At 42.5% G+C, this 13,418-nt stretch overlaps 2 protein-coding genes across 5 annotated transcripts in view; both read left to right on the top strand.

The window, feature by feature from the left end:
* The window catches only part of HEATR5B (HEAT repeat containing 5B), a 56,165-nt gene extending 53,800 nt beyond the window's left edge, over nt 1-2,365 (top strand). For both annotated transcript variants that reach the window (XM_030944414.1, XM_030944415.1), the window contains one exon: nt 1,411-2,365. In XM_030944414.1, the coding sequence (XP_030800274.1) occupies nt 1,411-1,715 (305 nt within the window). In that variant the 3' untranslated portion in view covers nt 1,716-2,365. The remainder of the gene's footprint in view (nt 1-1,410) is intronic.
* A 3,052-nt stretch (nt 2,366-5,417) lies between these two features.
* The window catches only part of STRN (striatin), a 67,805-nt gene continuing 59,804 nt past the window's right edge, over nt 5,418-13,418 (top strand). For all 3 annotated transcript variants that reach the window (XM_030946457.1, XM_030946455.1, XM_030946458.1), the window contains exon 1: nt 5,418-5,808. In XM_030946457.1, the coding sequence (XP_030802317.1) occupies nt 5,506-5,808 (303 nt within the window). In that variant the 5' untranslated portion in view covers nt 5,418-5,505. The remainder of the gene's footprint in view (nt 5,809-13,418) is intronic.

The following is a 13,418-nucleotide window of genomic DNA, read 5'->3' as shown; positions in this document are numbered from 1 at the left end:
TAAACATGAACTGCAGTAATAAGTGGTATTTTATTCTGTTTGGATATTTGTATTTCATGCTGTTTCAATTTACTTTTTCTCATTGTTAACTTAATTATTTTAGTAGACTTTTATCAGATTGCTTCTACCAGCTCAACAAGTTTTAGCTAAAGAGCCCAAAAAATTGAATCATACTGGTCAGAGTATCTTGATTGTAGATGAAGCAAGATTCACTGGATAGAATACATTACTTACAGTTTATCTTTGAGTTAGTTATTCTTCAGCTGAAACCATGGGCATTCTGAAGACTTACTGTCTTTGACATTTGACTTCAAATGCTGAAAAAGTTCCTTGTAAGAATACTACTATTGGTTTTGTGTAGGGTTTTTTGGACTTTTTTTTTTTTTTGTTGGTTTTTGTGGGTTTTTTCCCCCATTGCACTCCTTGTTGGAGTTCCTCTTTTTTGATAGAATATAAAATTTCTTGAGCCTCATTCTGTTTGTGGAACAGTTGTTTGAAACACAGGTGAAATGAAAATGAGAAAGTAACTGAAACAAATGAGGAAACAGATCATCTGATTTGCTGGCTGGAGACATTCACTGCATGAGTATGAATTAGTCAGAACCTAGAAGAAAAAATAATTAATACTCTGGTAATCTAAAACAATTTCGATAAATGAGTTACCATTAATTTTTAAGTTCTTTGAGCTTAAAATGTACAATTACCAGGTTACACATTTCAAAGGTGTAATTTAAGTACAAAGGTACTTTGTACTTAAATTCTTTCTAGGTACAAAAATTTTCCTTGTTGCTTAAGTTTAGCTGCCTTTTTTGTTCTCAAGGTCAACCCTCTTGATCCCTTTGCCATTTTGGGCTGTGGCCTTACTAGGTCATGCTAGCTGAAGTATAGCTGCCCTGCTAGTTTTTGAATTAAGGATCTCCCAGACCAATACAACATAAATAATAGCAGATAACTGTCCCTGACTTTTTTGTGAACACTTGCTTTCTGGTATCAGTTCACTTACACTCGCTTGGGGAGGTGGATACTCAAATTCAATTGAATAACATTTCTGTCTGCCTGAAAAGTGTTCGAAATCCTTTAATGTGATAGGCACTCTACATCTTAAAATCTTTCATCAATGATCTGCAATTGGATGGTGCAAAAGCATCTCAAAATAAGCATCAGGATCAACATAACTGTAATGAACAATAATAGAAATCTTAAATCCAGTCCTGGTAAGACAGATGGGACTGATCAAAGCACAGGAAGCCATCTACATTTCAGTTGTTTTAATTTGATAATTTTTTGATTACAGTTTCTACTGTGAGTTCTGAAAACAATATTACTTTTCCTTACCTGTGTAGTAGCTGATAATTTTTTTTGTTTCATTCTCTGATATGGTAATTCCACTTTTTTTTCTTTCATTTTTAGGAGTACAATTGCTTGCCCTTCTTGTTCCCACTCTGATCTCCTATTTACTGAATGAAAATGCCTTTGCTTCTGCATCTACAGCATCTAAGGATCTTCACGAGTTTGCACTTCAGAACCTAATGCACATTGGTCCACTTTACCCACATGCTTTCAAGACAGTAATGGGAGCTGCTCCTGAATTGAAAACACGTCTAGAAACTGCAGTCCGAGCAAGTCAGGCCAGCAAAGCAAAAGCAGCTGCTAGGCAACCACCACCCACAGTACATTCCACCCCGACAATTAAACTGAAAACTAGCTTTTTCTGAATTACTTTTATTATTTTTGGACCATTAAGTAGTCAGAAGCATTACATTATCCCTGCATACATGTCTAATTTCGTGTGTAATTTGTGTGTGAAAGGCTGTCTAATGGAGCTTTGTGTAATTACTTGAAATCCATGCATTACAAGGGAAGTGGTGTGACTTGTATTTGTATAGATTTTTAGGAAATTGTGATCATATTTATGAATTTCTGTTATAAATTATCCACCAAAAATTATTCTGTATCTAAATAGTTTTATTTATTTTTAAAAGCTATCTCAAACCCTCCGGTGGTTTTTGAAATCTGGTGATTGTTATCCCACCATTGTGCCAACACACTAACACAGTGGGGATGGAGTGAAGAGGAAAAACTGTTATGAAGTACTTACCCTGTACCATGGGGAATTTCTAGTGTAGAAGAATTAATTTTTTCCTTTTATTTAAAAAAATAATAGGGAAAGGGACTTCGTCGATTGTTTCAGCTTGCATGAAAAAAAACCCAAAACCCCACAACAAAATAATTGAAAATTTTCAGCCTTTCTTAAGGTGAATGATCAAGCATGCTGTCTTAATAAGTTGTCCTTATTTATGTGGTGTATATCTCTTTCAAATCCGTTTCCATGCTTGAAAATGAATAAAGGATGCAAAGAATCTAATCCCCAATCTCTTCGAATATAAATTTGAGAATGCACTGGAAACTGAGTTTTTAAAGAGAACTGCCTTCTATCTGCATTTTTGTAGGTGTAGATCTTGGCCCTTGTAAGGTGTTTTGTGTTTGCAGTCTTCCTGTTCTGCCAGCAACTGGTTGAATATGTGATGAGTCAGTGATCTGCCCTTTGTCCAGACTCATAGGTATTTAACCTTCCTGCTAGATTTTATTTTCTGGATACACCATACCTGTAGTCCTTGATCAAGTTTGCAAGCTGAGGTACTGGAGCACTTTGCACTGTACTGACTTAGGGGGCAGAACACAGGTGGGAGCCAGGCTCCTCCAGTTTTTCCTTCCCCTGCCAGGCTTTTTTTCAAAAGCACCTGGCTTCTCTCCCATCTGAGTGAGTCTGATGTGCAGATTTTGGGGCTTTTAGCTCATGTACTGTGCTAACCTTGCATGCACAGCCAGGGACTCCCAGTGTCTGTTTGCTGCCAGGCCTCACCCTTCCTATTGGCAGAAGTGAGGAACCACGTATTTTCTTGTGTATATAAGACTGACTTACATGAATTTTTTGACACAGCTGTTGAATTTATGGGCTTTTATAGGGATCTTTCTATACATTTTGCTTTATAGAGAGAAGTAACATAACCAGAGGTCTCTACTAGGCCTGCTGAGTTTCATCTCTGATGTTTCTCTGTATACTCTGTAAAAACTGCATATTTCAGATGCTTCAATTTCAAATATAACAAAGGGATAGTAAATATAATTGAATATGACTAATATCTGCTTAAAATATTTGTAGATCACTATTTTTGCATAGATACTTCCCTCTAGGCTTTCTATTTTCCTCTAAGACCTTATCTAATATCCCTTTGAGTACCTATGCAAAATGGTCAAGATAATGCTCTTTCGCCCTATGGTAAGTTGGCTGTGTGCAAAATATTTAACATAAAATCAGAAATGCTTTGATTTCACAGTGAATGTTTTAGTACTAAAGTGAGGACACAGCAAGTGGTGCATACTCTAATATCAATTTTTTTTGGTAAAGATAATAATCAAGTCTTGTTCCGTTGTTCTGCAGGAGTAAAGATATATGCAGAAGTAAAAACAATGTGCTGTACATGAGAAGGAAAGTAACTTTACTAATTTTTTCATCTTACTATAGGTAGTGGGAATTAAATTGATTTAAATACATCCCTTTCTAATAAGTCTGTCCAGCATTTCAAATCTGTTTTGCTTAGAGGTTCTGAACCAGTTTAACATTTGAAAGTGTTAAGGACTCTTCCAATTCCAAATTCAACACAAACATTTTGCAAGTAAAACAGAAAACAAGTTTATAACCTGTTTTAGATTCCTTCCCCTCCACCAAGTAGTTCTAGGAATTAATGACTTCTTGGAAAGATTTTGTCTATAATCATGTTTTGTTTGCCTGAAGTTTTATCTCAGCACTTTTAAGTTTTGGTTAGACTCTAGTTGACAAGATGTCTGAAAATTCGGAGGTGGGGAGGGAAGTGTAGCAATCAAGCATAACTAAGGAGTCAGTAGAACAATAGAAAAAAGTTAGAAGGGAAAATGGCACTAGATAGATGTAGAGGGATAGAGAAGGGAGAGGTTTTTCTTTGTATTTTGTGTGGCTGTCTGCAACATGCACAACTCTCGTTTGTATACATCCTTCCCCAGTTTAGTCCTCGTTTGCTTCTCTGCTTGCTCGTGATACTAAAGTTATTATCATGTGGTTTTACACAATATTTTGGCATCAAATTCCATTTGATTAAAAAAACTGAAGTAACTTGAAATGGCCGTAGTGCTTATTGTTGTTTGTCACCGTCCTTTTCATCTTTTTCTTTGTCAATAGCCTTTTAAATGTGCTTTTTAATGAAACTGTTTGCTCCGCTTCCCCTTCACATCTTTCATCTCTCTCTCTGCTGTTTCCTTCCCTTCTGGGTGAGCCTTGTTCTACACGGGTTCCTCGCCGAGGTCCCCCAGATCACGCTCCCTGTCCTGTGTTGTCGCTCCCGTTCCCAGCTGCTCTCCTGATGCTCTAAGTCAGCTTCCTTAGTGGTCTCTCCCAGAGAGATGGTCCAGCAGCCGCAGCTCCAGCTCCGCGGGCAGGGTTACGAGGCAGGCGGCTGCGGTTTCGGAGCAGCCACACCGAAACAGGACCCGCGGCTGGAGAAGGCAGCGGGGCCGCTCCCGGTGCGCCCGGCCCATGGCGAGGGGCACAAGCGGGGCCATCGCCCTCGGGAGCCCCGTGGCACCGCCGTGGTGGCACACAGCACCTTGTACACGGTGCTGCTGGCCCTCGGCACAGCCCGATGGAGCGGCGCCTTGTCTGCCCTCAGCAGGGCTCTGCTGCTGGGGCGCACATGGCGTGGGAAGGGAGCCCCGCTTCGGCCCCTGGTGCCATGGGGAGAGGGCAGTGCTGCCGACATCCTCCGCCCCCAATCCCACAGGCCCCTCTTTTCCCTTTTTTCGCGAAGCAGGCAGCGTGGCAATTCCTGAAAAATGTTGTGTCGCTCTCCTTCCCAACATTGCAAAGGATGTTCAAGAAACCCCCGTAGCCTTGGGCAGGGTTTCCAGCTTTTGGCAGTGAGAGGCCGAGCGCTGCTCAGAACAGGGAGGAAACAGAAAAGCCGGAGGTGCCAGGGCAGGGCCCGATGGGAGCACGTGGGATTGATGCGGGACCCCCACCCTTCCCGTGTTCCTGGGATGGGCTGCGGGAGAGCCCAAACCGTGCCAATCCCGCTCGGAGCTGGAGGTGACCGTTAACCTGTGCTCCTGCTGCAGGGACTGCCCCTGCCCGGCCCCTCCCGCCGGCGACCCGCCCAGCCGGCCGGACCGCACGTCCCGGCGCTAAAGCTCAGCCGTCCCAACGCCATCCCTGGGATTACGGACGGCGCGGGAAGAGGGCGGCGATCGAGGAAACCTCCCCGCCATCCATCGGAACTACAATTCCCAGGATGCCGCGCGAGGCGGCGGGCGAATCGCTCCCCGATGCTGTCCCCGCCGGGCCACCGTAGCGGCGGGCGGGGGCGGCTGTCAGGCGGTGACGGCGGGCGGGACGCGCCCCGGTTGTTGCTGCTGCTGCTGCTGCCGGGACGCGGCGGGAGCGCCGGCGGCGAGCCAGGCGGACCCGGCCCGGCCATGGACGAGCAAGCGGGGCCCGGCGTCTTCTTCAGCAACAATAACAATAACAACGCCCTCCTGCTGCCGCCGCCGGCGGGCGGGCCGGGGCTGGAGCCGGGCGAGGCGGCGGCAGCGGCGGCCGCGGCGGCGGCGGCAGGAGGCGGCGGAGGAGGGGGAGTCTCAGCCTCCGGAGCCGCCGCGCCGCTTTCGGCGTCCCGGGCTCAATACAGCGTGCCGGGCATCCTGCATTTCCTGCAGCACGAGTGGGGCCGCTTCGAGGCGGAGCGCGCCGAGTGGGAGGCGGAGCGGGCGGAGCTGCAGGTAACACCCGCGACCTTCTACCCCCCCACAGCCCCGGCTTCGGCGGCCGCTCCCCCTCCGTGTCCCCCGGCTCTACGTAGCTGGAGGGGAGCGGCCGCCCTGGGCGCTGCCGCTGCTTGTCCTCCTCCCCGAGAGGGAGCGGCCGGCCGGGCTATTCCGCTGCCCCCGAGGGCGGCCGCCCCCCGCCGTGGCCGGGCAGGGGGTGGGACGTGGCGGCCGCCCCGGCGGGGAGCGGAATAGCCCGGCCCGGCGGGGAGCGCAATAGCCCGGCCCGGCGGGGAGCGGCCCCGGCGCGCTGTGCCGCTCTCGCCTCCTCCCGGGGTTTTCCGGATGCCCCTCGGGGTCGGCCGCCCCAACTTGTCACCAGTTTCATAAGCCCTGTCACAATCTGCCCCCCGCGAGCTGCGCGCCCCCGTTGTGCCGCGGCTGCCCCCGGCCCGCGGTGCCGCCCCGCCCGCATAGGGGCCCGGCCCGCGGGACCGGCTGGATCCCCTTCGGTACTACGGGGCACGTTATGTAGTGTTTTCGTTTGAAAACCAGTGGGGTTGATACGCTCATTAATGCATGAAAGGACTGATAGTGATCTTGTGGTTAAAAGAACTTGTGAGCTCCTGGCCTAGAGCCATTGCTGTCAGATACTTCAGTGATGGGCACGTTGCATTAACTCCAATAACAGTCGATAGTGCAACCTTCGTTCCTCTTTGGTGTTGTTTACAAGAAAATTCCTGTGTTAAACCTTAACGCTGGCCATATTGCTAGCAGCCCACTGTTTGGTTTTTATTTGGCCATGTTTGAGACTGAAAAGTGTCTATGGGTTTCTTTTTTAAGTCTCCTTTCTTTGTCTCTTTCTTCCTGTCCATCTCTTCTTTCTATGAAAGTACAGTCTTTGTCAAGAGAGTCTTGAGTCTGTTTAGTAATGCAAACCACTTCTCTGTTTTTTTGGTTATTGGGTTGGTTTTTCCATCTTTCACATTTTACTTTCTACATACATCAAACAACCACTCTGACAAGAGTGGTAGGTGTGACATTCTTTAATGAGAGTTCCCTTGTAGGAATTTAAAGGAAGTGGTCATGAGAACAAGAGAGTAATTTTTATTTTAACTTCCCTGATTCAGTGAGAAATTGGTTAGTAACTGAATCATATTTCTATTCACTACATCTAGTAAATACTGTGTAGAAAGTTACTAGCTTAGCTATGTATAGGAATAACCTCATGTGTCATATATCCAGTGGAGGCCCATAAATATCTTGACATATATTCATATCTGATTCAGATATCAAATATTGCTTTGGAGAAAAAAAATCTGTTTTACAGGACCTAGGAAATTTTGCCAGTGTATTAAAAGCAATAACACTTTGCATATTTATCACATCCTTCAGCAGCATGACTTCCCTCCTCCTCCCCCAGGTATCCCTCAAAAGCTTGGTGTTAAGGATGAGAGAGGAGGAAAGAAATTGAGTATTTAGACTATTTGCAGAAGTCATGTATTATCAGTGGCAGATAACCCCATCACAAGTTGTTTGCTTGAATGCCTTTGACTCTTGCCAAAACATCTCAATAAAGTTATAATTAGCTGTGGCTGGCATTGCCATGAGCTGTAACAGCATATATCTGCTGCAGAGTCATGTTCAGGAAGGTGCAAAATTCTTGGCTATCTCTACAGACATCAGGCGTTAACGTCTGCTGTGACCATTTGCAGATGAATGTTCTTGAATCCCTCTGAGAGGTTTGTGGTAGGGGTTCAGCAGCTACAAGGTGGCTTTTAGAAATTGTGCACCTCAAGCATGAGCAGTGTTAATTAAAGGCCTGGTCTGTGCTCCTTCTGAAGCACTTTGTTGGCCTGTATATTTGGAAATGTTTAACAGAATAATGGAAATTTGAGGTCTCCCAGTTTGTCTCCAAAGATAAAGATGCAGTACTCCTCATTGTACTTTTATCCAATGCAAATTCCAGTGCTAGATTATCCATCCACTCTTGGGATGCTGTGGGGCAAAGGACCTATTTCGTGTGGTGGTCTTAGTACGCTATAATTTTTTCCTGCAATTCATCTAGTTTCTAAGAGGTAGACTTCTTTATCTCTGGTTCCTTACCTGCCATGATATTGGAATACTTGGGATACCTTATGCCACACTATTACTGTGCTTGGCTTCTGCTCTGTAGTTGTTGGTTAGTTCCACTCTACCCTCTCTCCAAAAAATACCTTGGAAGTCAGTCCCATTGTGATTTCCTGACTTCCTTTTCTTCCTCTCTGGGCTTCTTTTTATTTTCTCTTTTTCTTATCCTTCTAATTAACTGTGTGGAACTAAGTGTGATGGACAGATAGAATACCTTCCTGTTGTGTTCTGTGGTGCTTGTTCAAGTGACACACACCCAAGCTCATAACATATGTGAGTTAGCAAGCTGGGCAGTTTAATCTGTTCTTAGTTACTGGTCTAGTACTGCCTTCCCAAGGCTTTTCTCCCTATCAGTGCCTGTATTTTGCTTTCCCTGGCAAATATTCATGTTTATTCTGATTTTCTAATTATTTTTCTTGAACCTTTTGAAATTATTGTTGCCTCTATTATATAATCTTCCTCATTCAAGGCAAAAGAGGACTTCAGTATTTATATCTATGTAAGCATCATTAGTAAGCTGTGTATATCAAATAAGAATGAAAACAGATTAATATGGGGTTCCCCTAGATGCTTATCTGCTGATTACATATTTAACTTTTAATGCTTGCTTTCTGTTTACACTACTTTGACATCTGCAGATTGGAAAATTATCCTAAGAATAGACTTTCGTGATGCCCTGTGAAGTAATTAACTAGGATGAATACTAACGTTATTAATCCTCATTTAAGGATTCACAAACAGTGCTTTATGGCATTATAATCTATTTTCATATCTTTTCAGAAATTAGTGATTTTCCTTTTCTTAGGTTCTTCTAGCAGCTGCTTGGGAGAGTTGACAAGACAGGATTTCCTGTTCTACAAGTTTTAGACTTCAGGTTTTTTCATTCTGCATTTTTCTGAACTGACACAGAGACAGTTCAGAGTTGTCATTGTGTGTTGGACAAGCCCATCCAAAAATAGCAAAGGGTTTGATCAAATGTGCGTGCAGGGCACTGAAATCCATATCTTTGCTTGAGGCCAGCAGGGGTTGAACTGCCTCCCATACTGGTGTCTTGCCCTAACCATGGGTCTTCTGACTGGTTGGGAGTGACTGTCTCTTTCGGATGTTATTTCCCTTTTAATTAGCAATCTGTCACCCCTGGGCAAGCAATGGGGGCTCTGCCCCGGGGGCTGGGACCCCAAAGAGCCCAGCGCCGCCAATGCATGTCCTTGTTCCAGCAAGCAACAAGGCTGGATGAACTTGGAAGGTGTGTGTATGTGTGGCTTTTGTTTTGGCTACAAATGTTGTCTTTACAAGCAATGCATATGTTGCTGTGGAAGGTTTTGCTTGTGACAAACATTCTTCTGGCAAAAGTGCAGATTTGCTGATATTGGCATTTCTCCGCATTTCACAAATGCTCTAAATTGCAACAAACTGCTATGCTGTAACTGTGTTTATGGACAACCCCCCATCCTGCAAAGGAATTTTCTAACTTTTGTCCTCATCACTGCTGAAGTTTTCATTTCCTCTAACCAGTAACTTGTTTCTTTGGAGTAGTAGACTCCATACGAGTGGTGGGACCTGATAGCGTTACATGAAAATTACTTTTCCTGGGTAAACTTTCCTTTGAAAAGGTTTGCAAGGAAATTAGGGAGAATGGGTGGATACAATGTGCTTGTGTTTCTACAGCTTTGTTAAAAATAGTCCTTGTAAGACAGTGCCAAAAGAACAAGAAAACACCACCCAAATGATAGGGAGAGATAATGAAATGAGATAAAATGTGGTTAAATGATAGCAAACAGCTGTAATAGAAGGAATGTGATGGAAGTAATAGATAGGCACTTGAGATCGGTATGGAAGTCAGATTTAGTAATGTTAGCTCTCTGGGGGGGAATCACGGATGGAGATCTTGCCCCTTGCTGCTGCTTTTCTCCTGCAAGAGGCAGGCGATGAAACCAGGCCTGCTACGTGGTAAGATTGTGTCCTTGGAGATAGACAAGTTAAAGTAATGAGGAGAAGGGGCAAATCAGACAGATGGCTGTGACTATTTATAGTGTGGTTTAGGACATTTGTTACTTGATTCAGAAATTGTTGATATTTACAGTTTGTTGGCTTTTAGATAACGGTCCTCTTGTTGGATTAAATTTCTAGTTAGAAGTTGTTCTGATAGCTGGATAATCTGAAAACGTTGTTCAGAGAAAAAGTAATGAGCAGTGAGTTGGTGAAATCAGTTATTAAGTTAATGGAAAAGTCCTAAAGATACAGTTTGACCAATAAAATGGAAAATAGACAAAATTTGAAGAAGTTTTGTATAAGATTTTCAAGTGTGATGATTTAGGTCAAATTTCTGAGATTCTCAGTGGAAGATGAATTGGCAGAAGTGCTGTAAAAGTCTTCTATGAAATATTTTTTCTCATAAGGCAGATAGTACAAAAGAACCACCAGTGATTAATGTTACGTACATCTCCACTGCAGAAAAGCAATAATTTCAACTTTATTGTTTTATATAAATGTATCAGATAAATCAAATGAAAGGCAGAAGAAAACAAGCTGTGGTCACAATACTGAGGTGTGTTTATTTGGGAAAAATGATGCTAAATGGGCCTTGGTGACTACCAGATAGCCTCTCTTTCACAAGGTTTTTTTTGCAAACTTTATATTTGACAGAGTCTTGTGAAGCAAACTGTATTCTCCTCTACTTATATGCATGTTTGCCAGCTAATTCCAATATGATCATTGATATGCTGTCATGGCTTCTTTTACTTAAGTGAAGAGGACCAGTGAGAGTAAATGTTCAGTGATTGTCAGAAATTCAGATGTTTGTAGATGTAGAATGTAAGTACAAACTGATGAGACAATGTTTTCAATGTTTTTGCAGGTGTGCATCTGGTTTTTATAGGTGGATTTTTTTTGTATGATTGATCTGATAATTTCATAGCATCAGATATTTCAGTTCATATATCTGTCAAACCTGTAATTTAGTTTAAGTATAATGAAAATATGTTTCTTAAATAGCCTAAATCCTTTAGGAAAATGGTGCTGTAAATATTGATGTAGTATGAACTGAGAGAATTTTATAATGTTACATTGTCTCCAAGTGGTCTTTAAAACTTTCAAACTCGTCTCATGGAAAGTTATACTTGCACAAAGAAAAAGGCATTTTTCTGTTTTTCTTGGTTGAGCAAAAATGGAATAGATTACTGTGTTCTAGGTGGAAAACTTTGGTTTTCAGGGCCAGGTTAGCATATGGTGAAACATCCTAAGTGTCTTTATTGGTGAACATTTTAAATTAAATTTGTATCTCTATCTTACTCAAAATGTAGCCCTTCTTTTTCTTTTGAGGGTCTTGGTTTATGGCAATTTTATTGCATCAGAGATAAGTAACTCGGCACTGTTTGAACAACAAGTTGCAAATATAGCTTAGCCTCTATTGACGTTTCAGTAGACACAGAAACTTTATTTGCTAATTTTAGAATGGTCTGTGTGAAATTCCCCAAGGAAGACCACGTGAATTGCCTGAGACTTTTGGTTCATCTTAATTTAATGCTAAAAGAAGTAAGACTGTACAAATACCAAGCTGTAACTAAAACTGTTATCAGTAAACAGTTTTCAGAGAAAGTAAGTATTGGTCAGTAACCTACTCATGTATTTGGCTTAACAAGGCTGGTGAGCCTTGTCAAGTCCTCATTTCTACATTTCTTAGTTAAAAAGTGGCAAAAACTGAAATTGGTGAGGGATCCTTATGTTTTAGCTTTAAATGCTGAGAAATGCTTGGATACCTGAAAGAGTTCTTTGGAATAATTTCAGAGTGCTCAGAATCCAAGCTTTGCAGACAATAAACTAGAAGTAAAAATACTCTGAAATGTGAAAACAAAAGTTCATTTTATCTGAGTGACCTGTTCTCTATGGGCCTGTAGATGAACTCATCCAGATGTTCTTTTCCCATTTGAAAAAAGTTCACTATATGCTCGCTACTGTTGAGTGTTTTTGAAAATAACCCAGTGATAAAGAAGTTAAATTAAGGATTGCAGTGAGGAAAGACTGCATTTTTTCTGGTCTTAGTCAGGAATATGTTTTGCTTTAGTGCAGTCACATAGGGCAGGATTGCAAAAGCATTGGAGCAAAAATGGCATGCATGATATTCGTATCCTAGCTTGTAAACAGGAGGTAAGAACAAAATCACTTATTTTTTATTTGTTTCACTTGATGCCCAAGTCAGTTCAGAGTGGTTATGCATGCCTGAATACAAGGAGTAGCAGATCCTGGATGTAGGAGTGAGGAACTGCAGTGTGCAAATTGCCTCTGCAAATGCTTGTGTGGTCAAGTCTGGTTCACTCCTCTTTCTGTTACTGAAGCCAAATCTAAAAATCTCCAGATTTTTTCTCCCTTGTCTTGCCATAGCCCAAGTGATTCATTGGGCCTGTGAACTCCCATTGTCTGTTCAAATGTGGGCCATGGGTCTGTTTATCAGTCCTGCTGCTGACTGCTGTCGCTGCATTTCTGCCCTTCTTGTACAGCAAGTGGAAAGGAATTTGAGCATTTGCAATTTAGACTCCAGCTCATAATATGTGATTATTTTGTGACATGCCTTTGCAGTGTTGCTTATAGAATTACATAATAGAATTAAAAGCTGCACTCTCTTTGTGCTTGTGTTGGTGTATGTGGCATATGCTCTTGGGTCAAAAAAAAGTTAATGTTCACCACTTAAGTACGTGTACCACAGAAAGGACTGGTGAGAAAAATTTTGCTTATGAAGAATGATTAAATAAGCTGACTATACATTGCTTGGCAACTGTTTAGATGCTTAAAATTGCTAGAACACTGAAAGGCAGCACTGAAGAGAGGATAAAAGAAAGACTGGCTATCTGAAAAGAGATCTATGTAGTAAAACACTTCAAACTGCAGAAAAACAAATCTTCCTGGTTTTGAGATGCCTACATTAGAGTAAGCAAGGTATTGCCAGGTACAATTTGTGAATAAATTCTGCATCATTTATTAGGAGTTTTTCAGTCTCACTGAATTTGTTCTTCAAGCAGTGTTTTCTCTTTGAAAACATTGTTTGAAAAAGACAAAGAACGTAAGAAGATGGCATTTTCATCCAAAGTTTTTTTACTGTAAATGAAATCTTTGATTTCTTTTGGATGCTTTTTCTGGGTTTGTATCTGATGCCAGTTTTAGGACATCTCTGAAAAGTCCAACAAAAATAAGGTGTCAGTAGCCGATCGTGCTCTGCATTGGTCTCATGAGGTGCTATCATCCAGTGAGAGCATGTGAGGGATAAATGGGATGAAGTACCTTCTGTGTGGGGTGAAGTTAAATATGCCTTGGTGCCTGCCAGTCGTTTCAGCCTGTGGCCCCACTTGAGTTTTGTTATCTTAAGTGGCTGCAGGAATTACAAAAGCTTCCTAGCCTCTCTTGGCACAGAGTGCGAGTAGGTGTGTGTAGTGATGTGAAGTATGGTGCCTCTTAAAATTGTTCCCTAGTTGTACTAGACCATTGATATTTCCCTTCCCCCT

The sequence above is a fragment of the Camarhynchus parvulus genome, chromosome 3 (assembly GCF_901933205.1).
Source record: "Camarhynchus parvulus chromosome 3, STF_HiC, whole genome shotgun sequence".
Classification (NCBI taxonomy): Eukaryota; Metazoa; Chordata; class Aves; order Passeriformes; family Thraupidae; genus Camarhynchus; species Camarhynchus parvulus.
This window is presented reverse-complemented; position numbering and strand designations above follow the sequence as displayed.